The following is a 26,550-nucleotide window of genomic DNA, read 5'->3' on the forward strand; positions in this document are numbered from 1 at the left end:
CTTCCTGGTTCAGGAGGGCTTTGTTTCTTACACATAACTTACTCTCTAGACACTTAACGTTACATTTAATTGCAAAATTTAACTTACATACTACGTATGATATATGACTTTATCACTAGACTTAATTGCTATTTTTTTATTTTGCTTAATAATCATCATTTTCTTCACTGAGTTTTGGCTTTTTTGCCACACTTTCCTCTCTTTCACTTAGAGGCCGTTTCAACAAAAACCTTTCCATGGAAGTGTGTTTCTTCCTCCCTTTCAGAACGTTCAGCAAGCCATCTAGTGGAGGGTGGTGAAAGCTCATTATTCAAATATCCACTCATGACTTGAAGCCAAAAATCCCACAAGTGACTGCTCGTCTCTCGAACTGCTCATGACTTAAAGTGCTTGTGTGTCAAGGTACCACTGTATTTAAGTTTTGGGTTTGTTTTAAAGGTAGAATCTTCAACAAGATTTCCTGATGAAATGGTTATTGAAGTGAAAGTGGAGGGTCAAAGATGGTCCACTTATCAGCCACTCCTGTTGAAGATTATACCTTTAAAACAAATTTAAACCCTAAATGCTTTTGCCCCAAGTAAGTGAGAATAAAGTTTCCATCTACCAAGATGGGGATGTCTGTGGGAGGAACAGATATGATTCTTATGACCAGGAGTTCAGCTGTCATCATATGAAGTCTGAGATGTCTGTTAGACATCTAACTGGGGATATTGAATAGTAAGTTTGTATCTGGTTTTGGAGTTCATGGCAGAGGACTAGGCTCAGGTATGACTTTGGAATACCTCTACTTATATGTATTATTGAATGTCTGGAGGCTACATAATATGGCCAGAGGAATTAGAAAAATTCAAGAACTAAGCCATGGAGTATTTGGAGGTCAGAGAAAAGAGAAACTAGCTTAGATGACTGAGAAAGAGCAAATGAGGAAGAAAAAGCAAAAACAAATCCCAAAACAGGAAACTGAGATGAGCCAGAAACTAAGAGAAGAGGGTGTTTGAAGCATGAGGGAGTGATGGATCAAGGTGTCCGATTCTGCTCATAGATCAAGACTAGGACTGGATATTGACATTGAACTTAGCAAGAGAATCATCAGTAAGGACCACCACGCCTGCTGTGTTGGTAGAGCAGTCAATTCAGAAGAGAACAGGCAGAGAGATTAGACAAGTGTCAGAACAATTTCAAGGTGTTATACAGGAGAACACAGAAATTAGGTGCATATTGGAGGATGTAAGAGCAGAGAGAGTAATTTTCTTTGGTTTGTTGGCTTTAAGATGGAAGAAGTGACAACATTTCTGATCAGAACAATCAAGAGGAGAGGAAAAAATCGCTAGTCAAGGACAGAGAAGGGAGAATTGTGGGGGAGCAAGGCCCTTAGGTGAGCGTGGATGAGAACTGTTCCATAGGTAGGGGAGTTGGCCTTAGATTGGAATGTGGGTTATTTTCACCTTCAGTAATGAGAGGGCGCACAGAGTATATGGATACAAATGCTGTCAGGGGGGGTAGCTTTGGCCATCTCTCTTGTTTGCCTGAGTATTGATCTGTATTTTCTGCTTGAAAGTAAACCTTTCTAGCAGAATCCTATCTTGTTTGCATTTGTATATGCCTAAGGAGAAGAATGATGGGCTCATTTAGAACCTGAAAGATGTTCTATAAATATTTGTTGAATAATGGAATGAAGGTGGTGCGAGTGTAAGGATGTATGTAAGTTACTAACCAAGCTGAAGCAGGCCTGGTGGTTTTTCAAACTATTCCATGTCCCATTGAGTGGGTACTTCTGTTATAGGGTGCTGATTCCCATGTTACACCTTAAGAAGATGCCGTGTGTGTGTGTGTGTGTGTGTGTGTGTGTGTGTGTGAAGCGTGACAGTTACTGTAAAGAATAAAGAGATCAATTGTAATTACCGTCCGGTGTAAAACAGCTGTTGCCCAAGCTATTGAGTGCCTAAGGCAGTTATTCATTTCTCCGGCCTGCATGGATGCCTCCGAAATGATTCTGTCACAGCTTGTGTGTTCTGGCACTGCCTCCGAACACTGGGAAACCTGGAGCCAAGGATCTATTAGTGCCTGAAGTGCCGAATGTGTGACATTGATCATCCCCTCTCGGAGCTGGCACGGCTCTGAAGCAGCCTGAGAACCAGGGAACGAGCCCACTGTCAGATTCATCTGGTTTTGATCCCAGCACACTTAATGAATCAAAACATTATTTTAGAGAAATTTTATTTTATTTTTTAGCTATTGCAGAAGTTCAGTGAGTACTCTGACTATACTTAAGATGGATCAAAAAAATAAAAAAACAATAAACTTCATAAAGTCATAGTAGAGACATTCATGGAGACTTGTAATGTGTGACCATTATAAGTTTAATAGGTACCTGTTAGTACTTTCTATGTAATTGAGTTGATGGTAGTTTCTACTTAAGCTCTTGGCTTCCAGATACGCTGAGCCACTAAGCGTGTGGCCTTTAAATAGAATTCAGAGAGAGAAGGAAGACCTGGTTGTAGCTCTGAAATAAATGAACCTTGGTTTTTCATTTCTCAGTGAAAGTTTGGAAATCTCTACAAGCTGATTGTGGTTTTAAGAAAAGCTTTCACTGATTTTCTACTGGAAGTCAATTAATGGAGAATAGGACAGAGGAGCAGAAAGAGAGCATATACTAAGCGACTCCTTAGATAACTATGTAAAGTCATACATTGTCCAAAGTCTTACAAGATAGTCATATTATAAGTTACATTCGACAGATCAGAGGCGCAGAGAGAGACACGCCCAAGCTGCCGTCCTGAAGAGTCAATGGCAGAACCTGGGTCTGAGGTCTTTCTGATACTGTATCTTGCATTCTTTCCCCTCATCACCCTTTTCTCAGGAGCAATTTGGGGTACTTGGGGGAATGAGGGTCTTACAAGTCCTCTGAAAATAAGAAAGTGCTACAGAATCTTTTCCTAAATTGTTGTATACCTTACCCAAGTCACTTTTCTTCCCCATATCTCAGTTTGCCCGTAAAATTGATAATTTTTTCTGCTTTGGAAGGCTATTCTATTTTATTTTTTTTATTGAGAGAGAGAGAGCCAGAGAGAGTGAGAGGGACAGACAGACAAAAAGGGAGAGAGATGAGAAGCATCAATTCTTCGTTGCAGCTCTTTAGTTGTTCATTGATTGCTTTCTCATATATGCATTGACCTGGGGGCTACAGTAGATCAAGTGACCCCTTGCTCAAGCCAGTGACCTTGGGCTTCAAGCCAGTGACCTTTGGGCTCAAGCCAGCGACCATGGGGTCATGTCTATGATCCCACACTCAAGCCGTTTACCCCATGTTGAAGCTGGTGAGCCCAGGGGTTTTGAACCTGGGTCCTCAGCAAAACAGGCTGACATTCTATTCACTGCACCACTGCCTAGTCAGGCTATTCTATTTTCATGACGAACTATCATCTTTCAGAAATAAAAGTCTCATTTAAAGCATCCAACCTTATTCTTAGATAATAATGAGAACGATGCCAGTGTCATTGATGTCCTGTAGCAAAAGCATGCTTTCCTGGTTCTTCCAAAGATGTTCCCAAGTGGCAGTGTCATTTTTAGTCGGTCCTCATAGTGGCAACCTGTGGGTGAAGGCAAAGGATGCCAGGGAGTGGTGACAGCTAGGTAATTCAGCACTGATTGCTTGTGTGAATCGGTTGTGAAATAATTGATTATTGCTACTGCTCCCATGTTCCTGTCTGGCCAAAATCACAATTTTAGATGCATTTCAGTTAGAAATTTTAATAGAAAAGAAATGACATCTGAAAGGCTATTCGTACTATGGATTGAAGAGATCAAAAAATCTTAGGCAGTGAATATACTTTATTTTTGTTAGTGAAATGGAAAAAGATAACTAGTGTTACACAGCTATTTTAAAGGCTAGAACTTGCAATGAGCCTGGGCAGTTGTTTTTCTCCCTTCTTTTTATTGTGAAAATGGTGACTGTTTCTACATCTTCCTAGAAAATCCTTTCTAGTAATTCCACATTCATTAATGGGACATGATTATTTCCTTGAGTGGATGGAGCAGAAAGAAGATGGAGAAAGAATTGATCGTTTCTGTAAAAATGTCAAGGACATGATTGCTTTGCTGGGCTAACAATAATGAATTGCCCGAAATAGCCATAAAGATGTTCCCAGTGTCTAACAAAAGTCTAACACACAGTCTCTTAGACAAAGCATCTACCACACAGTCTCTTAGGCAATATTGTTATGTGAGTAGTTAGAACTTAGCAATAACACCATGTGTTTACAACTCTAGGACCCAAAGCTAGAATGACCAGATCTTGGGTTTATACTGCCCAAGGCATTTCTTTGCTTGGATTTTAAATGAAGCCTGATTTTAATTTGTACATAGGCTTTCACCTGGTTGAATAGAAACGAAACAAGCACAATAGCCTGAACCCCAATTTGCTCAAGTTTGCCTTTTGCAGCGAATTTTATTTTCTTATAGGCATAATTATATTTAGGAAAAGTTTTATAGTGCCAGCAGTAAAATCAAATGCATGTATAGATTTTCTAGTCATTTATTTTCTACACAGATTTTAATTGTCCAGATCTACAGATTTGGGACACTCTGGCTGTGAAGAAGAAATGTTTTTTAAGTGTCTATTTTCACTGTCCTTAGAGGTTACATACTTTTGGAGTTGGCCTCCAAGTTTCTTTTCTTTTCTTTTTTTTTTTTAAATTTTCCTCTTGAAACCAGAGTGACTTTTACATCTTCCTAGTTTGTTCCTGTGTTGAGAGTCCTGATAGAAACATCCTGAACAGGAGGAAATCTTCAAGGAGCAGCTTTTGTGTCTGGAGAGGGTGGGTATCAAGAAGACCTCGCGCTTGTGAACACATGCTGTTAACACAGTCGGAACTGAGGTCTGTACGGGAGTGATAATTGAGTCTAATATATGTGTCACCTAATAACTGTTCTGCATCTGCGTGAAGAAGCAGCTGAGGTTTAGAAACTAAAATTTAAAAAGACGAAAGTCTGGTTCTCTTGCTGCATGATCCTGGCCAAATTATTGAACGTGTCGATCTTCAGTTCCCTCTTTTGTTAAGTGGTGCAGATAAGAATACCCGCTGACTATATTGCAGGAGGACCGAATGGGATTTCTATGTGAAAACATAATGGAAACTATAAAATTCTAGGCACATTATGATAGACTCATTGAAAGACTACTGAGAGCATATATGCTAATATACAAAAGCTGATGGATGTCTACCAACGTAAAGCGGGTACAAAGTGCATTTGCAAAAAGAATATTTCCTTGGAAACACGAAGGGGCTGTGTGCGCTCTCTCCTTACCTTTACTTCCCTTTAGTCAACAGATTGTATTCGATCATTACACTTGGTCGGGAATCTGAAGATTGGGATGATACATCTACCTGGTGGTTATTTGAAAAGTAATGCTCGGCCCTGGCCGGTTGGCTCAGTGGTAGAGCGTCGGCCTGGCGTGCGGGGGATCCGGGTTCGATTTCCGGCCAGGGCACATAGGAGAAGCGCCCATTTGCTTCTCCACCCCCCCCCCCCCCTCCTTCCTCTCTGTCTCTCTCCTCCCGCAGCCAAGGCTCCATTGGAGCAAAGATGGCCCGGGCACTGGGGATGGCTCCTTGGCCTCTGCCCCAGGCGCTAGAGTGGCTCTGGTCTCGGCAGAGCAATGCCCCGGAGGGGCATAGCATCGCCCCCTGGTGGGCAGAGCGTCGCCCCTGGTGGGCGTGCCGGGTGGATCCTGGTCGGGCGCATGCGGGAGTCTGACTGTCTCTCCCGTTTCCAGCTTCAGAAAAATACAAAAAAAAAAAAAAAAAGAAGAAAAGTAATGCTCTAGTTTTATGTGTGTTCAAACTATATTGGTGCCCAAGTGTGCATCTGGATTTAAAATTTCATGTATATCATGTGGTTTAAAAGAGTTATTAAAACCTTAACTACTTAATAAACTGCTAGGGAACAACTGTGACAAATTTTGTTGGCATCACATATACTGTGAAATTGGGTTTTCAGCAGAAGCGACTTAATTAGGAGCGAGGCCAGGTTCCATCCTCTATTTCACCTTGGTTTCTGCCTCTGCAACGAGCCACTAAACTGGTCAGCTTTGCAGCCTAGAGCTTCGTGATTGGCTCCAAATGAGTCAGATTCCGGTTCTGTCTGGTGGTTAATATCATTGGCAAGTCTGTGTAGATAAACAACGGAAAGAGTGCCAGATCCATTTGAGGACAGACGTATCTTGGTTTGGCGAGCAGCTTTTGTCCCGTCCTGCAGACTTAGTTTTAGGCATGGGAAAACTGTCACTCCTAACACAAGGTGAGAAAGCGTGTCAAGGAGTTTTAGATCATTGTCCCTAAGACAAATAATGGTATGAAATGTGAGGAAAGCTAAGAGCTGGTGAGATAACAAAGAAAGAAATAATCATTTACAAATAGCTGTTTACTTTGCTTGAAAATGATTCTAATCAGAAATTTGCATTTCTTTAAAGTCTTTCTGTTAGTGATAATATCCCTATCCCTATTTCTCAAAAGGCAATTATCACATAAAATAGCTTATAATAGAAGTGTTATTGCTTTTCTGGCATTCAGCATGTAAGATTTTTATTGATACTTATCTTTTTTTTTTCTAAGCACCTGCAATTATGTTTACATGCTGACAAAACATGGAGAAGGTGGCACTTAAATCTCCCAAGTTTCTGTCTATGATCCTGAGCAATTTTATGGTCTTTTCAGCTCTGTTTTCTGTAACAATTTGAAGTGCAATTAAGGCACAGAAGTATCATTTGTAAAGTTTCAACAAAGAGACTAGATTTTGGGTTTTGGTGCTAGATAATATTACAGTAACTTGTTTTATAATTAGTATGGCAGATCTAGGATTAGTTCAGGATCAGAACCTTAGTATGATGCTATAAGATCTTTAATGTGGGGAACCTTGTAACTGTGTGAGGGAAGAAGAAAGAATGTGAGGTGCTGGCATTGCCATGAGTTATCTTGAGTGGTTGGCAGGATGGGATGTTGATGTAAGTGCAGTGAATTGCCTAACAGATAATAATTCGTGAGAACCAGGAAGAAGGAAGAGCACAAACATTCCACAATTCTTTTCCTTGTTCTAGATGAAAATATAGAAATCTATTCTAAGGATAGATAATGAACTTACCTTAGAGTTATAATAAGCAAAGGTAGCCCTGGCTGAGTGGTTCAGTGAATAAAGTGTCCCCTCCACCCCTCGTCAGGGCATGGATAAAAAGCAGCCAATGAGCGCACAACTAAATGGAGCCACTAAGTGAAATAATGAGTTATGCTTCTCTCCCCCCCTCTTCCCCTTCCACCCCCTCAAAAAAAGTCAATGAAAAAAAAGGTAATGAAATACATATGAGATACACTAATTGGCATTCATGCAACAATCATACATTTGCTAAACGTCTTCACAGAGTCCGTGAGGGTTCTGAACTTCCCCCTATTTACAAGCTAAAAAGTTAGACTGCCACAGTTTTATGGGTGTAGGGAGAGAACACAGAATCAGGACCTGTCAGAGACAAGATATTCGTACTCACAGCATGTCATGCAGACTAAGCTTTATGTCTCTGTCAGTTCCCCTCTCCCATGGGGCCATGGGGAGAGGTTCTGGTGTCTGCTGTACTTGCAGTGGGTTTGTGTGACTGCTGAGGGATGTGAGCTTGGAGAATCTATGACTTTTAGAGTAAGCGTGTTCTTTGTCCCAGGGGAGGTATTAGCTCAGTCCTCAAGGTTGCTTTCTGGAATACTACCCTGAGAAACGAACTGGCCGGAAAGCAAAGAGTGGGCAGAGCCTGACATTCTGGCACCCACTACAATTGTCAGGGCTGCTCAGGACCCATGGTGGATTGCCTCGTCCAACACTGAGGAACTCATGACAGTTAACTGACAAGCCATAAGTCTCTAAGCATAAATAAGTACCTTATAATATGTATAAACTTTTTAAGTTTATGTACATATATTTATAGTTTCCAAGCATTATCATTTCCTCTTTTTAGTAGATGAAGAGTTTGGGGCTCAGTGTATTTAAATAAGAAACTAAAATCACAAACAAATGGCACAGCAGGCATCACAACACAGTGTTTTTAATTCATAGTCCAATGTTATTACCATTAGACTGTTTGCATCACAGCTAAACGATTTTCAGTCCGTGTTGGCTCTGCGTTTCAGCGAAGGCTTTTCCATTATTTTATTTAGTGCTTCTTACTTTCCAGGAAATGCATACTCCTTCTGCTCTTCTATTGCTGTGTTTTGATTCTATTGATCTAATGTGTTCCTACATCTATTCCTCCCTTTAACGTTAGATACATCTATTTATTTTTAAAGACCTGTAGCTTTCAGATTTCTAAGAAATAGGCTCAAAACAGTGCAATTGTCTGTTGTCATAGAATTGCCAAGTTGCAGAGATAAAATGTACATCAGACACAATTTAGTCTAACCTCCCCATCTCAATTTTGTGAATAAGACAGCAGAGGTCCAGAGAGCCTGGGTGAATTGCCACCCAAGGTCAAAGTTCTTATTAGTGGTAAAGAGAAGACCGGAACCCAAGTTTTGTTGTATTGTTGTACTCAGTGTTTTTGTCACTGCATTGCATTGTATTCTGAAAGAAAAGGAATTCAAGAATATTGATAGAAGCTTAGTGCCTTCTCATTTTGTATTCCACAGTCCTGTTTAGTAATGATAGTACTTCAGGATAATCAATCTAGGTACTAAAATGAGAATAGAATTATACTTCCTTCAACTCATGGGTGAGAAACTTAAATGCCTTTTTAAGATCGGTAGATAACTGTGCAATAGCTAGTGTGATCAGTGGAAAGAATGGAGTCTATCGAAAACTAGAGAGAGCACAGCCATCCAGACACACCCTGACTTAACATGTCCTGATCATTGTATGCCCCACCCCTCTCAAATCTATGTTCACCTCTGGATTTGGCCTTCCAGTTGTCATTTTGCAATGCCTGACTTGTGTAACATGGTTTTCAAAGATTTTCTATATCCTTTAATATGATTTTGTCATGTACATTTTTAGAGCTAAATAGGATATTAGATGTCAGCTGCTCTAACCCATTATTTTGCTGAAAGAGAGACAAAGCAGATTCAATGACTTGCTTGAGTCAATCAAGATAGTTTGTCAAACCGGCTGTGACTAGAACCAAATTTACAAACTCCTAGTCATGTGTTTTTTCCGCTTCATCTTCAAACACTATTTATTTTTCTAAAAGAATATTCTGTTTTGTGAATAAAAATCAGTGAGAAAGTCAGATTTGACATGTAACATCACGTTTTGCAGATAAGCTCTCAGGAATCAATCAGTAATTAAAAAAATTTTATTGAGCTTATTATCACATGCCCATGCTAATTGACAGGAGGCATACAAAAACATATTAAACATCTTTGTTCATTTCTGTCCTCTCTAGTTGGGAAAGTCAAAACCAATATTGGAGAATAGATAAAATCTTCAGTATTTCAGAAGATTTTAGAATATAGAATATTCAGGATGTCAGAATAAAAGTTTAAAGAAAAGAGAGATTATTGGGAACTTGAATGTTTTACCCTCCATATTCCAACCATTATCTTTAATAGCATATTTAAGTGAACCTCTGTCACAGTCAAAGAGTTTTTCTGGAGGATGCCAGTACTAGAATTAGGCGTGTGTGGGTGGGCATGTATCTGTGAGAGATATGTTGAAATAAAATCTGTGGTATTTATTCTTTATGTTAAATAATATTATTTTTGTCTATTAATATCTTAAACATCTCCTTAGCCTCTGTTTTAAATATTATGGCAACTACTGGAATAGATCAAAGTTATACCAATTAAAGATGTATTGAGATGGAGAGAAATTTCTGTCCATTGATTGTGGTGTTACAAGAAATAGCAGTTTAGAAAAAGATGGTACTTTATGCCTCTTGCTTTCTTTTTAGTTTTCACCAGTATTTAAGTTCTGTTCATATGCTCTGTGATGCCATAGGCAGCCTTCCTCTAATAGTTTTATCCTGCTAAAGACTTCCTCATGGGCCTGTTTTGCAACCTGATTGGCCTGCCTCGCAGATCTGTCACTTCTGTCTCTTTTCTTTCTGTCCATCTCAGATGCTCGGTCTTACTCCTCTGTCTTTAGAACTCTTCCTTCTTAGGTGCTTTGAAATCAACCCCAATCTGAGGGTTGGCAAACCTTCTCTGGAAAGGATAAACAGTTAATAACTGGCTTTGTGGGCCATATGGTCTCTGTCACATCTCTGCTTTCGTAGGGGCGAAAGCAGCCAGAGACAATAGGTAAACATGTGGACATGGCTGTGTTCCAACAGAACTTTATTTATCGACAACAGGTGATGGATGGGCTGACTTTGGCCCTGGCTCTGGTAGTTTGCAAACCCTGCTCTAATCTGTTAGCATCATAGTAGGAAATGCTTATTCCAAGGGTTGAACAAGCTGATATCTGATTATATAGGAAGAAGCTCCTATTCACGTTTTTCTATAACTTCTAACTGTGTCTCTTTAAAAATTACATACTATACATGACATCTTAATGAAGTACAATGTAAATGTAACTTATAAACAACTATACATATATTGGAACATCTACCTCCCATTTTTTCACTAATAGCAGTGTGCAAAAATAAAGATTGAAAAATTGGCGACTCTTACCATAATTTTTCATATTCTTCACAAAGACAATGCATTTGAAAATATACCTCTCTTGTGCTTACATACAAGAAAGTCTTTCTCATTCTAGGGAGCAGTGAGTGTGGAGTTATGAAATAGGGAAAGGGTGCTAGAGAGGATTAGGAGCTAATGAATTATCTCTCTCATATTCTAACATTTTAATTGCAACTCTCTCCGCTACTCAACAATTGACCATCAGTCCAATTTTCTAACAGTAATAATTTTCCGTTTGGCATTCAGAAGGATATTATGAATTGTTACTTTTTTAATATTTATTTTATTAGTTTTAGAGAGAAGAAAAGAGAGAGAGAGACAGGAACGACAATATGTTTGTGTATGGGCCCTGATCAAAGATTGAACCAGCAACCTCTGCGCTTTGGGATGATGCTCTAACCAACAGAGCTATCTGGCCTGGGTGTTAATTATTACTTTCTATATATTATTAAAATAACTTTTTATTCTGTATAAGGTAATTTTCTCTGATTCTACTATGGGTTTAGGCCATATATTTCATACTTTTTGTTAGCCCCATAGCATCTGAAAGAAAGTTTGATATACAAAGAGCAACATGTTCATAACTAAATAAAATGTAGGCAAATCACAATTCATTACCTTGGCTGGGTAGCTCAGTTTGTTGGAGAATCATCCCAATATGCCAAGATTGCAGGCTTGATCCCCGGTCAGCAGGGCATATACAGAATCAACCAACGAATGCATAAATCAACCATGCCTTGGCCTACTGTCTAAACCAGGGGTCCCCAAACTACGGCCCGCGGGCCGCATGCGGCCCCCTGAGGCCATTTATCCGGCCCCCGCCGCACTTCCGGAAGGGGCACCTCTTTCATTGGTGGTCAGTGAGAGGAGCATAGTTCCCATTGAAATACTGGTCAGTTTGTTGATTTAAATTTACTTGTTCTCTATTTTAAATATTGTATTCGTTCCCATTTTGTTTTTTTACTTTAAAATAAGATATGTGTAGTGTGCATAAGGATTTGCTCATAGTTTTTTTATAGTCCGGCCCTCCAACGGTCTGAGGGACAGTGAACTGGCCCCCTGTGTAAAAAGTTTGGGGACCCCTGGTCTAAACCAATACTTGCTACCTTTTGCAGGGAATTGTGAGAGTTATGAAGTTAGTGTGTATTTTGTAATCCATTTCTCCCACTCCCCCATTTACAATACTTCTAAACATGCCACAGGGAAGTGTTCATTTTAATTTTAACTTGAATTACAATTAATTATTCTGAAGACGTTGTTAATGTCATGAGGCTGTCTGAAGCAATTTCAGTACTTTGGGGCAATGGTAAATCCAGGGTCAGAATGCCCCATACTGGTAGTTCATATAGGTAACCAAACTAAGCCCAAACCTTCTAAATATTGTACCATTATTGCTTCCTAGTAGCCTACTTTTATCCTTACAATAAATAAGTTGTATGTGCTATTGGGTGTTTTATTTTATTATGCTCAGCATGTAATTGTGTGTGCAAAAGCAAGTTGCAAGTATAAAATAAAATATAGTAAATAGAGACAGTTTTGCCTGTTGAGTGTGGACTTGTCAAGCTAGAGTTTCGATTAAGCTGGGAACACAAAGCAGACCATGTTAGCATTCTGTCTCGATCAGCTTTTCTTGTGTCAATTGCCCATTTTGTGGAAGTTGGCCCTGTCTCTACATACCCACTTTCAGGATTACCCTGGATGCCTGCCGGAATATTTAAAGCAGGCCCTTGGAACTTTTAGTAGTGCTGGCAACATGTCAGCGTTATTAGTCATTATTTGTTCCTATGGTAAGCACTAGATTAACAAATTAATCTCTTACTTTCTAGCCATTCATTGTAATCTCCCAGATAGCCACACTGTAAGCATACATTCCCTCTTCCTACCAGGGAAAAATTCTCTTCAAGTGTCAATGGAAAATACTTTATATATTGAAAACTTAGTGCACGCCTGAACATATCACAACTTGAGTTTCCATCTGTATTTGCCTCTTTTGTTTTCTTTCTGTGCTTACCGATGGCTCTCAGTTTCTGTGTGTAATGAAACAAACCAGACTTGATACTTGAGGAGGCATCTTGTGTGGCTGGAAAGACAAGGAGAAGTGAGGAGCCACTGAGCCATTTCACCCGCAGGTGTTGTAAAGTACCAAAGGCTACAGAATTAATATTAATATTTTAGGAGGCTTGGAGAACATTTTATTAATTTGGGTTAAGAGAAATTGTGAGAATAGTCTCTGTGCTGTGTGATTAGCATAACTAGGATGGCTCTTGCTATTGTATTGTAAATGAAAAGGGAAGGAAACATGAATTCCCAGACATTCCACCACACCTGTGGGGAAAGGGGTGAATGGCTAGCCAGGTGCAGGAAGAGAAAATCCAAAATAAACCTTTTCTTATAGCAATGAGCCATTTGCGGGCATTTGTCCCCACTGAAACTACCTCTCCTATGTAAATGCGTGTGTGACTCTGGACAGAGAGATAGCAGATAAACACTAGATAATATAGGAAAGCCTTTAATATGTAAAAAGACATCTTTCTACCGTTGTGTTGACTTGTAAATTTTGTTTTCTCCAAAATGATGTATGGTTTGCAAATTGAACGTGGTCCTATCATGTTAAAGGACATATGACTATAACCAATAGCGGTAAGGGGCTCCTAATTACAATTTTTGCTTCTGTACTTCCCACTTATAAAACTATAAAAACTAAGTAGAACAAAGGGCCGGCGCACTCTCCGTCAGATTTCTGTCGGAGTTCCCGCCGCTTGGCCAAGCTAGACAATAAAGCTTTAATGTGTAGACGACGGACCTTGCTTCTGTCTTCCATAATTCGGGTCCCTCCGAATTTGGATTAACAAGAAGAAAAGGAGAAATCTTTACTTAGTTTTTAATTTGTGCCAAGTGCTTATCCTCGTGTGAAAACTTCCTCTTTTTTTGTTGCATCTTAATGTATTTGTATTTATTTGTTTATTTAATTGTTTGGTTGATAAATGAACAGTTAAAAAAACTACATACAGTATTTGGGTTATCAAATGTTAAAATGTTCCACTCCCTAGAAAAGACACAATGGGAAGGAAAGATGAGTTTCTCCACGATCCCTCAGATGACGTTCCTAGTGGATACAGGAGAACTGGTAGGTAAAGTGTGTGCAGATGAACTTATGTTTTGTCTCAGTGAAGAGCAAAACCGACAATAAAAATATCAAAGTAAAATATTTGAATGTAAATGAAGGGAGTCATCAGGAAGAAAATATAGTCAGAAATAAAAAGTTGTCTAGTGTCAGTGCTTTACAAAAATTGATGGTGAAATCCCTGTCATTATTTGCAGGTGCTGATCAATATATTGTTGTATCTGATCCATCTGAATGTGTTTGTATTTGTGGCAGATGTATATTGTTCTGCCTTTGTTTAAATAAGTTGACTTTAACACATTAAATGGAAATGTGTCAGAATATATAGAGATATATACATAGACATTCACTCAATATTTATACTGGATTAGATCAGGTGACTGGATTGAGACTTTTGGGTTTATGTTGAGCATATGGGCAAGCTATAGGCTAGAAAAGACGCATGGTGTTTTCAATTTCATTCTAATTATAGACTTATCTACATCAATAAAAGTTTATATTTAAATTTATAAGAACTGTATGTGGTGAGCAAAATAATAGTATGAACCCATGCATCTATAAAACATAAATTAGATTTTGATAAAAAAATAAATGGATTCTTGATAAAGTTCTGAATGTTAATGGGACAAACATTCCCATCAGACTCTAACCATTTTCTGTTCTTGCAGTAACTTTTTCAGTGATATAGGCTGACTTTTTTTTTGGCACCCACATATAGCAAATAACAGCGAAACATTTCAAACCTCAAAGTGACACTAAAACTGTGAAGTATGAAATGGAAGTGTCAGAGCGTGTTAGACACATTGCACAGCACCGCTCAGTAACTCAATGTGCGCATGCGAGAGAAGTGACAACACCATGCGAGATGCAGCGTGATGAGCGCCACAAAAATTAGTAAATAAAAAGAATCACTTTTTTTCATTTTACTCAATGTGTTATGAAATTATGTACCTGAAACCTGTATAAATTTGTTAACCAGTGTCACATCACTAAATTCAAATAAAAGGACCCCCCAAAAAACTCTTCATTTACAAGCATACCCTAATGTCCTAAAGTTACCACCTTCTATATTTAGCAGCCCTGCTCAGTAATTGCACCCTTTACCCCATGAATATCTGCAGTGAGAGTAAAATTATAAATGAATATCCTCCTTGCTATGTCAAGGTTACTAACTGGTTGTAATAAGGAGCTGTGGTATTTCAGGCTTCTCCATAAATGCTTGTATTCCCCTCTCCTCGGTTGTCAATATCATTAGTTTGACACTGGTTTGTCATTATGTCTGTCATCCACTTCTGATGAGTGCTACCTTCCTAGGTTTCTTCAGATAGTATCTCGGCTAGGGTCAAATGAGTTCTCTGAGTTCCCAGCATCTGATTCAGGGCCTATATTAGTCCATCCTTATGCATTTACTTGCTTCTGGGAGGCAGTTGGGATACTTGTACATTTCACTTACAGGAAGCATGTTCAGAAGGATTAGGGATTTACCAAATCTCCTGGATTCCCTAGAAAACACACAATAGGAAGGGAGGATGAGTTCTCCTAGGGTCCCTCAGGAGGACACGGGAGTTCTGTTAGGTAATGTAGCATTGATGAATTTGTGGTTTGTCTCAGTGAAAGGCAAAGAGACTGTAAAAATATTAATGACAACAGTAGCAGTTCCCCATTTTGTGAGTGCTTATAAACAGTGCTTCATATGCAGTTAACTTATTTAATGTATTGCCATCTAATTTTCAAGGCTCAGAAGTGCCAATTTTAAGAATGAAGAAACTAAAGCTCAGAAAGGCTAAGTGGTTTACCAAAGGCCAAAGTGGAGCAGTAAACTCATTCTGTTGACCTAAAATGCCTTTCTTGCTCACCTTAGTGCTGCAGATTAGCGTGGCTAGTAATTTTGGGTTTTGAGGAAGAATCTGAGAAAAGAGGATGGGATTGGGAGGCCTCTTCAATGCTGATGGCAATATTAGAGAGAGTGAGTTTATGGTCTTTGCTTTATTATATAGCATGACAACTAAAGCCTTTACATAACAGGAATTAAAGTCTTTAAGCAAATTCTTAATCAATATAACAGAATTTATAAAAGAGTCTTTGTTGTTTTGAATGTCTTTAACATTTCCCTGACCATCCTTTTTTTGTTTGTTCTGCCTTTTATCAAAGTATTGTCCTAGAAGTCTTGCCTTAACATCTGTGGTAAAAGCAAGACCTTGCATGTATGAAGTCCTAACATTGGCACACATTCTGATATAGCCCTCTATATCTCCCTTCTTGTGGTGAGGCCGAAGTGCAGCCTGACAAGCCAAATTAGCATTTTCATACACTAACTACTTTATTAAAATCTTTCCTACATTTTTATCCTCTACTATTCTTCTGACTGCTTGAATTAGCTGTGAAACAAATTCTTGAAATCGCTCATCTGCGCCTTGTCTAATTTTACCAAAGTTTTCCATTTTGCCCCTGGAGTAGGCAGGCATTTCATGCCTGTATGGCTATCTGATTAATTATATCGTAAGTGGTTGGTCAATACTCTAATTGAATTGCCATATAGGCATATTGTCCTTCTCCAGTTGACATATCTATAGTAACAGCAACCTCCTCTTGCTGATTTTTCTCATTCTGCTTCACAGCCTTTTCATGAAAGTCTGACTTCCATAGCAAATAATCACCCCCAGAGAGACAAGCACGAGCAATCACCTTCCAGTCATTTGGGGGAAGAACCTGTGCACTAATAGTATCTAATAAACCAAGTGAAAAAGGAGCAGTAGGACCATACTGAGCACAAGCAAGTTTAAGTTCTTTCAGAGTTTAAAAAGGTATAGGTTCATATTATTGCATTAGTTTTCCCTCATCATTTTGTCTTTCTACAATAGGAAAACAGGTAAGGCCATTTATTGTTTCCCCTGTATTTCAATTGGTCTATAAATTGTTGGAGTGGGTATTTCCAGATTTTGAGTTATAGACTTTGGAATTAGCCCAATAAGGGTACAGAAGAGCAGAAGGTTGAATATAGGAAGGAGCCGAGGGTGGCAGAGGCCCCACGGTTAAGGCATCCATAGCCTCAAAATTTTTATCATCCGAGTCATTCTCAGAGCCCAAGTTGTTCTCATATTCACATTCCTCTGTTTCTGGCTCACCCTGATACTTTTCAGACAATAATTTGTCCTCATATGGAAACATTTCTACAAAAAAGGTCCCTTATTTTTGATCCTAGCTCTCCCATAATATATTGCTCCCGACTATACTCTCCCCTAAAACTCACTGTGCACACTTGGGGAGTTCTGTCACCTGCCTTTAGTTTAGTTTCTTGTACCCAGGTCCCACGTTGGGTGCCACTTGCCGCGGATCAGCGTGGCTAGTAATTTTGAGTCCTGAGGGAGAACGGTGTGCAATTAAGAAAATAGACCTACCGAGAAAAGAGGATGGGATTGGGAGGCCTCTTCAATGCTGATGGCAATATTAGAGCGAGTCTTTGGTCTGTGCTTTATTATATAGCATAGACAATTAAAGCTTTTAATCTAATATACAAATAGGGAAGTCTCTGATACAAAGCCACTCATTTGAGGCATAAATTGGATTCTTCATAAGAGAATACCACCCTACATCATGCAACAGTCAAGGATGTGGAGAAAAGCTTAGTGTTGAAAAAATTTTAGTATTATTTGGATAATTTCATCCCCCAGGTTACTTCTCACATTTCTGAGGCCTAGCAGACTGCCCGTCACATTATAGGTATTTGGTAAATATTTCTTGAATGAATGGTTGAATAAACCACTGTTGGATACAAACACAATCCTTGTCCTCAAGAGACCACAAAAGAGTTCACAATCTAGTGAGGACTTGGCATTCTATATAACACACATGTGCTGGAAATTCCAACAGTAGAAAATCATATGACATCCACCAAGCCCACACACTAGAATGTGAAATGTCAGTAAATTGCAATCTGTCATTCTTGACTAATGAATCTGTCTATAAATTTGAAACATTAAGTTTTAAACTTTGTTATAATTACTTCATAAAATTGAATGCAATTTAAGTAGTGGGTCTTAAAAAGAGCCAGGTGAAAAAAGTATTTTATAATCACTTCAATAAACAAAACCTAAAAATCTCATTTTTTAAAGGTAAAGGATCTGGATTTAACCCATGTGAGGCACTTTTATAGTATAATTAAGTCTCTCTACACAAGACAGCCAGAATCTCTTCTAGCACAACTATTTTTTTTTTTTTTTTCTGAAGCTGGAAACGGGGAGAGACAGTCAGACAGACTCCCGCATGCGCCCGACCGGGATCCACCCGGCACGCCCACCAGGGGCGACGCTCTGCCCACCAGGGGGCGATGCTCTGCCCATCCTGGGCGTCGCCATATTGCGACCAGAGCCACTCTAGCGCCTGAGGCAGAGGCCACAGAGCCATCCCCAGCGCCCGGGCCATCTTTGCTCCAATGGAGCCTTGGCTGTGGGAGGGGAAGAGAGAGACAGAGAGGAAAGCGCGGCGGAGGGGTGGAGAAGCAAATGGGCGCTTCTCCTGTGTGCTCTGGCCGGGAATCGAATAGCCCAACTATTTTTATAGTATAAATTCCCCTCTATAATGTTCTCCAGAAAGTTATCAATGCTCTGCCAGGAGACACCTGTGATAGGAACACATTCCCTTCTATGGTATCCAATTTCTGCATTATTAAAACTCTAAATTCTACTTAGCATAATACCCTCTAGGTCTTAAGTGAAATCAGTCAGACAGAGAAAGACAAATACCATATGGTTTCATTTTATGTGGAATCTAAACAAGCAAAACAAATGAATAAAACAGAACAAAACAAAAAGAGACTGATAGAAAAGAAGATCAAACTGATGGTTGCCAGAGGGGAGGGGGAGAAGATGAATGAAAGATGTGAGGGTGGATATAGTCGATAATACTGTGATAAGTTTGCACAGTGATAGTTGATTGTTAGACATAGTGTGATGATCACATTGTAAAGTATACTAATGTCGAATCACTGTATTACATACCTGAAACATATTATCTACCAGCTATAATTTAAGAAACTTTCTAAATTTTAGAAAACTAGTTCCTAGTAACTTAAATTAGTCCAGTTTAACGACTACTGTATTTAAGATTGGCTGTTTTAGCCACCTGAATCAGAGCTCCTACTTGTTATGACGATTGGGACAGAAATGGGCGTCGGTTGAAGAAGGAATGGCGAACTTATAGTAAGTAGTGATATTAAACATCTTGAGTAACTGAATAATGAGTGTTAACTCTTTTACTTATTGATTCATGTAACAAATGTTTGATGTGCATTAGGTATTATAATGAGTATTGCAAATTATTTCAATGTTTATACCAAATAGTATTTCCAGATTTGCGTCTTAAAATGTGAATGGCTAGCAAAATGGGAAAAAATTTTTAAGGCATTACTTTATTCAACACATTTTTATAGAGCACCTGAAAATCCAGAGTGGGAAAAATAAAAGGACAAATCTGAAGATTTAGGGTAGAGCTCAGAGTCTGTTGCTGCATACATCTAGTAGCCTTGAGCTTTCATTTTCATTGCATGAGCAAGGCTCAGAATAAATACTCATGTCACACGCAAGATAGGAGGTCAGTGCAAAGACTCCCCAGATCTGAGTCTCCCTAGGAGGTGATGCCATCAATGAAAGATAAACTCTGAGAGTATAAAGTCTTCCTTTGTAAGGAGGAAATTGCAAAGAAACTTGAATGTCTCCTCTTGGCTTTGAAAGCAGGAAAAAAAGTTTCCTCTTATAATTTATAACCACAAACGAGCTCACCTGGGATTGAATCAGAATCCATATTACTTGTATCTTAGAAATCCCTAAGTGAGAAATTAGTTTAATGTCATTGTGAGTTGAAAGTTTTTTCAACTGCCTGGAGGAAAAATAAATTATTGCTTCAGGAATGAATCTTAATCCCAGCTTGCAAATAATTCCCATTCTTATGGAATATGAGCTTATAATTAAAAAATAAATAAAAGAGAAATCAGCAACTGTGAGTGGAGACTTAGTCCTTCATCTGGCCCCAAATAAAATAAAATTTACAAGGACCATAGACATTAGAATTTTATGATATAGAATAGAAAAGCAGCGTGCTTAATATGTTTAAAAACTAAAAGTATAAAAATATGAATAAATTAGAGACTATAAAATGTTCAGGATGATTTGAGAAAGAACCAAAGAAGTTCTTGAAGTATATGTACAATTTAAGTCAGAAATTTAGTAAGTTTTAAATACAGACTTAATAAAGCTGAAGTTAGAATTATTAAACTAGAGAAGGTATCTTTAAGAAATTTATAAAATGTCCTGATCAGGCAGTGGATAGAGAGCATTGACCTGGGACACATAGGACCCAGGTTCAAAACCCTGAGGTTGCCGGCTTGAGCGCAGGCTCATCTGATTTGAGTGCAGGCTCACCAGTTTGAGCGCGAGGTCACTGGCTTGAGCATGGGATCATAGACATGGCTCCATGGTCATAGGCTTGAGCCCAAAGGTCACTGGCTTGAAGCTTAAGGTCGCTGGCTTTAGCTCAAGGTCGCTGACTTGAGCAAGGGGTCACTCCTCTGCTATAGTCCCCTGGTCAGGGCACATATGACAAAGTCATCAATGAACAACTAAGGTGTCGCAATGAAGAATTGATGTTTCTCATCATTCTTCCTGTCCCTTTCTATTCCTCTCTCTGTCTCCCTTGCTTAAATAAATAAATAAATAAGAAATTTATAAAATGAAGCACAAAGAGATGGAAAATATCAAACATTAAGGGCTCTGTCGAGTATATTGAGCACTTTTGACATGAATCTTACCAGAATTTTCTGATTAGGAAACTAGAGAATGGGGAGCAAGATAGTTTTAGAAGAGATAATGATCACTGCTTCTTGGAAACTCAATTTCAGGTCAAAGACAGCGAAAGGACAAAGTGAGCCTAGAACTCTTATTGTGCGGAAAGAAGGAGTGTTCAGAAACTAATGGAGATAGATCAAAATGCTATAGGAGATGGCCAGCCAATTTTGGCATTATGAACATCAAAAAGAAGATGGAAATAAATTATATATAAGACACTGAGTAAAAAAGAAATTAATGTGATATATCCTACATCGTTCCTTCCTAGGAGTTAGCACAGCCATATTCAACTAAGTAAATATACTTAAATAACCAAACAAATATGCATATTGAGTATATTGTGATTAAGAATGCTGGCTTGAAGGATGACCTGCTTGGGTTTGAATATTGACTCTACCTACTCGCTAGCTATATAACCTCAGAAAAGTTAACTTCTATTTTTTGCTCCAGTGTCCTTATCTGTGAAATGGAAATAAAGATAGTACCTACTTTATGGTATGGTTGTGAGAATAAAATATGATAATCTATATGCATCAATTAGCATGCTTAGCATGTGACAAATATTCTTATTCATGCACTCACTGGTTGATTTCTCTATGTGCCCAGACCAGGGATTGAATCCACAATCTTGGCATATCTGGACGACACTTTAACCTACTGAGCTACCAGGCTGAAACCAAGTGTTTCTATTTTTTAGACTCAGACTTATAAATTTTTTCTCTACTTTATCTTAGTATGATATTTCTCAGTCTACCATGTAGCTTTACAGGAAGTATGTCTTTTGAGCTCTATAGTTACCCTCCAAAGTAAGGAAGGCGGAGAGTACCCTCTTTCCCTGATAGGTACCTGAGGGCCCATGAGCTCTGAGGGCAGTAGAACAGAGTGATGAAGGGTGAACGAACCTACAGTCAGAGGGATCAAGGTTCACTTCCTGGCTCTGTACCTTTTGATTTACAATATCTTGGGTCATCTGCTTTTCTCATATAGAAAAGGGAGTAATCACAGTACTTCACCAAACAGTTATGAAGCTTAAGTATAAGATGATTCATAAGGAATGCTAACTAACGTCCTGGTATATTAGAAAGAGTCAACAAATATTGATCTGTTCTTCTCCAAAATTTTTATATCTCATGCTATGCATTTTCTTTATTTCTTTTTTTTTCTCTTTTTTAAGTGAGAGGAGGGGAGATAGTGAGGCAGACTCCTGCATGCGCCCTGACCAGGATCCTCCCCTGCCCCCCCCCCCTGCAACTATCTGGGGCTGAAACTTGAGTACTGAGTTATTTTTAGAGCCTGAGGATGATAGGGGAGAGGAAGAGGGAGGATGGGGAGAAGGAGATGGTTGCTTCCTATGTGTGCCCTGACCAGGAATCAAACCTGCAATGTCGCTGGGCCGATGCTCTATCCACTGAACCACTGGCCAGGGCACCTTTTCAATCTAAATTGCATAATGTGATCAGCTGTGCTTTTCTGTCTGTTAGCATTCGAAAACCACAAGTTTCTAAATAAGTCTAAAACAGAGGGTTTTATCTCCTGTTTCATCTTTAATACGTCTTTAACAGACCTGAACTAGTAGATGAAAAGGTACTTGATGTGTGACAATATTTTGTTGTCATGTTTCAAACTATATATTAGTCCCATTGCCTGTACAAAATAGAAAGTAATAAGTATTTTGAAAATATTTATGTAATTTTCTCTTTGGACTCCAGGAACTCGATTTATTTTTTTTTAAAGCAGAAACTTTGCCTTTTTTGGACATGTCTTTCTATCAAATGGGTGAGATTCCTGGAGCATTCAGTGTTTCTATTTATATTAACTCATGACTGCTAAATTATTTTAAAATAGCAGGCTCACCTTAAAAACTCAGCCTCATGATAATCATGATGATAATGCCAATCTGTATAAACGAGGTTATTTGCACCCATTGGGGTGTGCTGTGCGGCTGCCGCCATTTCTTGGGGAGCTCTCTCCTTGATATATGGAGTTCATTTACTCCATACTTTCAGTGCTAAATTTTAGTAATTGCAAAACATCTGAGGAGCATGGGGTGAAAACAACCACTGGAATGTGTTTTTAGAGTACCCCTGTGTTAGTAATTTTTTTGAAAAATATGGTACTACTTGTTATTAAAAAAAATCTGTGATTTGCAATTTAATTTGAAAAATGCACTTATAACTTGAAAACTAACAGTGTATAATTAAAGATTTTTTTTTAAAATTCCAGAACAAGTTACACTGGGTAAAATAGTGACTGATATTGAATCCGTGGGTAAAAGAATGGAGAAAGAAAAGCAGCAGCACCACGAGAAGTCCAGGTAATGTGTGATAAGCTAGCCTATAAAAAACATGTTCTTTTCGTCTACTTTGCCAATATTTCCTGACCAGTTCTTGTGGTTTTTAAAAAATCTATTAACAGCCCATGCATGAGGCTAATTTATCCTTCTGCTTGAGTCCCTCAAAGCATATCAATTATCAAAATTTTCATTTTCAGTTCAATTAACTTTTGAACTGGAGGATGTGTGAGTAGCTAAGCAAACCATCTGGGTTTTACAGTGCATAAGCTCAAATCCAATTTGTGACTTTCCTGAGAAAAACGCCATATTTTATGATAATATTACATAAGTTTGGGATCTTAATAACTCATCTGCAGCAATTATGGAGCTAAATTAAATTATAATATTTCTTTTTTTGATTTACTAAAGTTATTCCTTTCCTAACGAAAGTGAGGCTAATCCTACAAAGCACAGTTAGAAGCCAGGTATTTTGAGTATTATTACTTTTGCTTTCCAAAGGTGTGGGGAGATGGGTCAGTTATTTTGCTAAATTATTCCACTAAATAGCATCATATTTTTCAAGATAATTTTGCAATTGTGTGTATAATTGTTGGCCCTAAAGCTACAAACATACCCTCTTAATGCCTTTCGGCACATTTTGTAAGAACATTTATACATGTAGAATGTAAATAATGCTCTGTCAAGATGTTTTTCTTTTTTCAGAGCCTTGTTTTACATTAATTCATTATTATACATGGTCAGAAATTTAAGGTAATTGGCACAATTATAAATAACAGAAATTTGAGAAAACATCTCCATGGCTATACAGAATGTCATTAATCTTCCAGTATTTATGCTGCAAACTGTGTGTGCTTAATACTAGAAGATTCTTGCTCAGAAGTAACCATCCTCTTGGCTTACGTGTAATCAGATACTCAAGTTTGGAAGAGTGAAATAGATGGAGATCTTTAATACTGGGGATTTAGTTTTATTCATGATAACATATTAATTGTAAAGGAAAGAAATGATTGTATTGGGAATTTACTGGCTTATAAAAGTTTCCTTTCTGCCTTTACTTATATTAACACAAGGTCTGAGTTGGTTTAGCAGAGCGGTAGCTATTAAAAGAATAGTTAATACAATAATTTAACTAAATAGTTTAGAATTTCAAGTAAGATTTTAATAAATAGAAACATTAATTTGAAAATCTACAGTTTTCAGTATATTTAGATGGTGTTGATAATCCAAGGAAGAATGGTAATGATTTAGGGACAAGTGGACACATTAACAATAAATCTGATCATATGTAATAGTTTTCAGTATGTCTTTCTCGAGAGAGTTGGATATTTACCAAATAATAATTTTTTTCTGCAAGTGGTAGAACATAGAGTTCTCTCTACATCCTAATGTCCCATTTTTTAAATAAAAACATGCCTTGCTTAATGGGGAAGATCAACAGTCTTTGAAATTAAGAGAAAGTACATGTACTTGCAGTGACAGCCTGGGGCACATAAAACCTGAACTTAAATCTGCCTGGGCTGCCTTGTCTTTACAGCTAGTTTATGGCGGTAACTTGTTTCCTACCTTAGCAGTTAACTTCATTTTATTAATATTAGAAGTGTGATGGGAACGCAGAAGAAAAGACAAATAATTGTTTTGAGACATGATGACTCAAGGTTTTAGAAAACCTGTGCTTAAATGGAACAAATAAAATGTCATTACACTGAAATTTTTTTTTTTTAGGTTTGCTTTCTTTTCTTTTTATTTATTTATTTATTTTTTATTTAATAATTTTATTTTTTTAATGGGGTGACATCAATAAATCAGGATACATATATTCAAAGATAACAAGTCCAGGTTATCTTGTCGTTCAATTATGTTGCATACCCATCACCCAAAGTCAGATTGTCCTCTGTCACCTTCTATCTTGTTTTCTTTGTGCCCCTCCCCCTCCCCTTTCCCTCTCCCATTCCCCCCTCCCCCTCCCCCCGTAACCACCACACTCTTATCAATGTCTCTTAGTTTCACTTTTATGTCCCACCTACGTATGGAATAATGCAGTTCCTGGTTTTTTTCTGATTTACTTATTTCGCTTCGTATCATGTTATCAAGATCCCACCATTTTGCTGTAAATGTTCCGATGTCATCATTTCTTATGGCTGAGTAGTATTCCATAGTGTATATGTGCCACATCTTCTTTATCCAGTCATCTATTGACAGGCTTTTTGGTTGTTTCCATGTCCTGGCCACTGTGAACAATGCTGCAATAAACATGGGGCTGCATGTGTCTTTACGTATCAATGTTTCTGAGTTTTTGGGGTATATACCCAGTAGAGGGATTGCTGGGTCATAAGGTAGTTCTATTTTAAGTTTTTTGAGGAACCACCATACTTTCTTCCATAATGGTTGTACTACTTTACATTCCCACCAACAGTGTATGAGGGTTCCTTTTTCTCCACAGCCTCTCCAACATTTGCTATTACCTGTCTTGCTAATAATAGCTAATCGAACAGGTGTGAGGTGGTATCTCATTGCCGTTTTGATTTGCATTTCTCTAATAGCTAAAGAAGATGAGCATCTTTTCATATATCTGTTGGCCATTTGTATTTCTTCCTGGGAGAAGTGTCTGTTCATATCCTCTTCCCATTTTTTTATTGGATTGGTTGTTTGTTTGTTGTTGAGTTTTATGAGTTCTTTATATATTTTGGATATTAGGCCCTTATCTGAGCTGTTGTTTGAAAATATCATTTCCCATTTAGTTGGCTTTCTGTTTATTTTGTTATCAGTTTCTCTTGCTGAGCAAAAACTTCTTAGTCTGATGTAGTCCCATTCATTAATTTTTGCCTTCACTTCTCTTGCCTGTGGAGTCAAATTCATAAAATGCTCTTTAAAACCCAGGTCCATGAGTTGAGTACCTATGTCTTCTTCTATGTACTTAATTGTTTCAGGTCTTATGTTTAGATCTTTGATCCATTTTGAGTTAATTTTTGTATAGGGGGAGAGACTGTAGTCCAGTTTCATTCTTTTGCATGACACTGAAATTTTTATTGACATCTAGTTCACCATATAATTGAGATTAGGAAACTTAGTGATGAGAGTATAAGCAACAAAAAGGAAAACAGAATCAGTCAGGAAGTCAGGTGGGATTGTTAACAATGCAGGGATAGGCAATTGACCAACTCTTTGTGAGACTCTCAAAAGATTTCTGTTCAAGAAATAGACCCCCTCCCCTCCACCTGACTAGGCAGTGGTGCAGTGGATAGAGCGTCAGACTGGGATGTGGAGGACCCAGGTTCAAGACCCCGAGGTTGCCAGCTTGAGCACGGGCTCATCTGGTTTGAGCAAAGCTCACCAGCTTGGACCCAAGGTCACTGGCTCAAACAAGGGGTTACCGGGTCTGCTGAAGGCCCATGGTCAAGGCACATATGAGAAAGCAATCGATGAACAACTAAGGTGTCACAACGAAAAACTAATGATTGATGCTGCTCATCTCTCTTCATTCCTGTCTGTCCCTATCTGTCCCTCTCTCTCTCTATCTCTGTTAAAAAAAAAGAAATAAAAGAAATAGACCCCTGTGAGAGAATTTGTACATAAACTATTTGTATTCCCCTGAAAATGCCTTGGAAAGAACTAATTTTTAATGTGGCACAATATTCTTAG

General features: G+C 38.3%; 1 protein-coding gene across 1 annotated transcript in view; it reads left to right on the forward strand.

Annotated features, from left to right (window-relative positions):
• The window catches only part of IQCM (IQ motif containing M), a 313,492-nt gene that overhangs the window by 44,316 nt on the left and 242,626 nt on the right, over window positions 1-26,550 (forward strand). Inside the window, exon 4 of the mRNA XM_066252694.1 lies at window positions 22,842-22,932. Coding sequence (XP_066108791.1) covers window positions 22,842-22,932 — 91 coding nt within the window. The remainder of the gene's footprint in view (window positions 1-22,841; window positions 22,933-26,550) is intronic.

The sequence above is a fragment of the Saccopteryx bilineata genome, chromosome 1 (assembly GCF_036850765.1).
Source record: "Saccopteryx bilineata isolate mSacBil1 chromosome 1, mSacBil1_pri_phased_curated, whole genome shotgun sequence".
NCBI classification, from domain to species: domain Eukaryota; kingdom Metazoa; phylum Chordata; class Mammalia; order Chiroptera; family Emballonuridae; genus Saccopteryx; species Saccopteryx bilineata.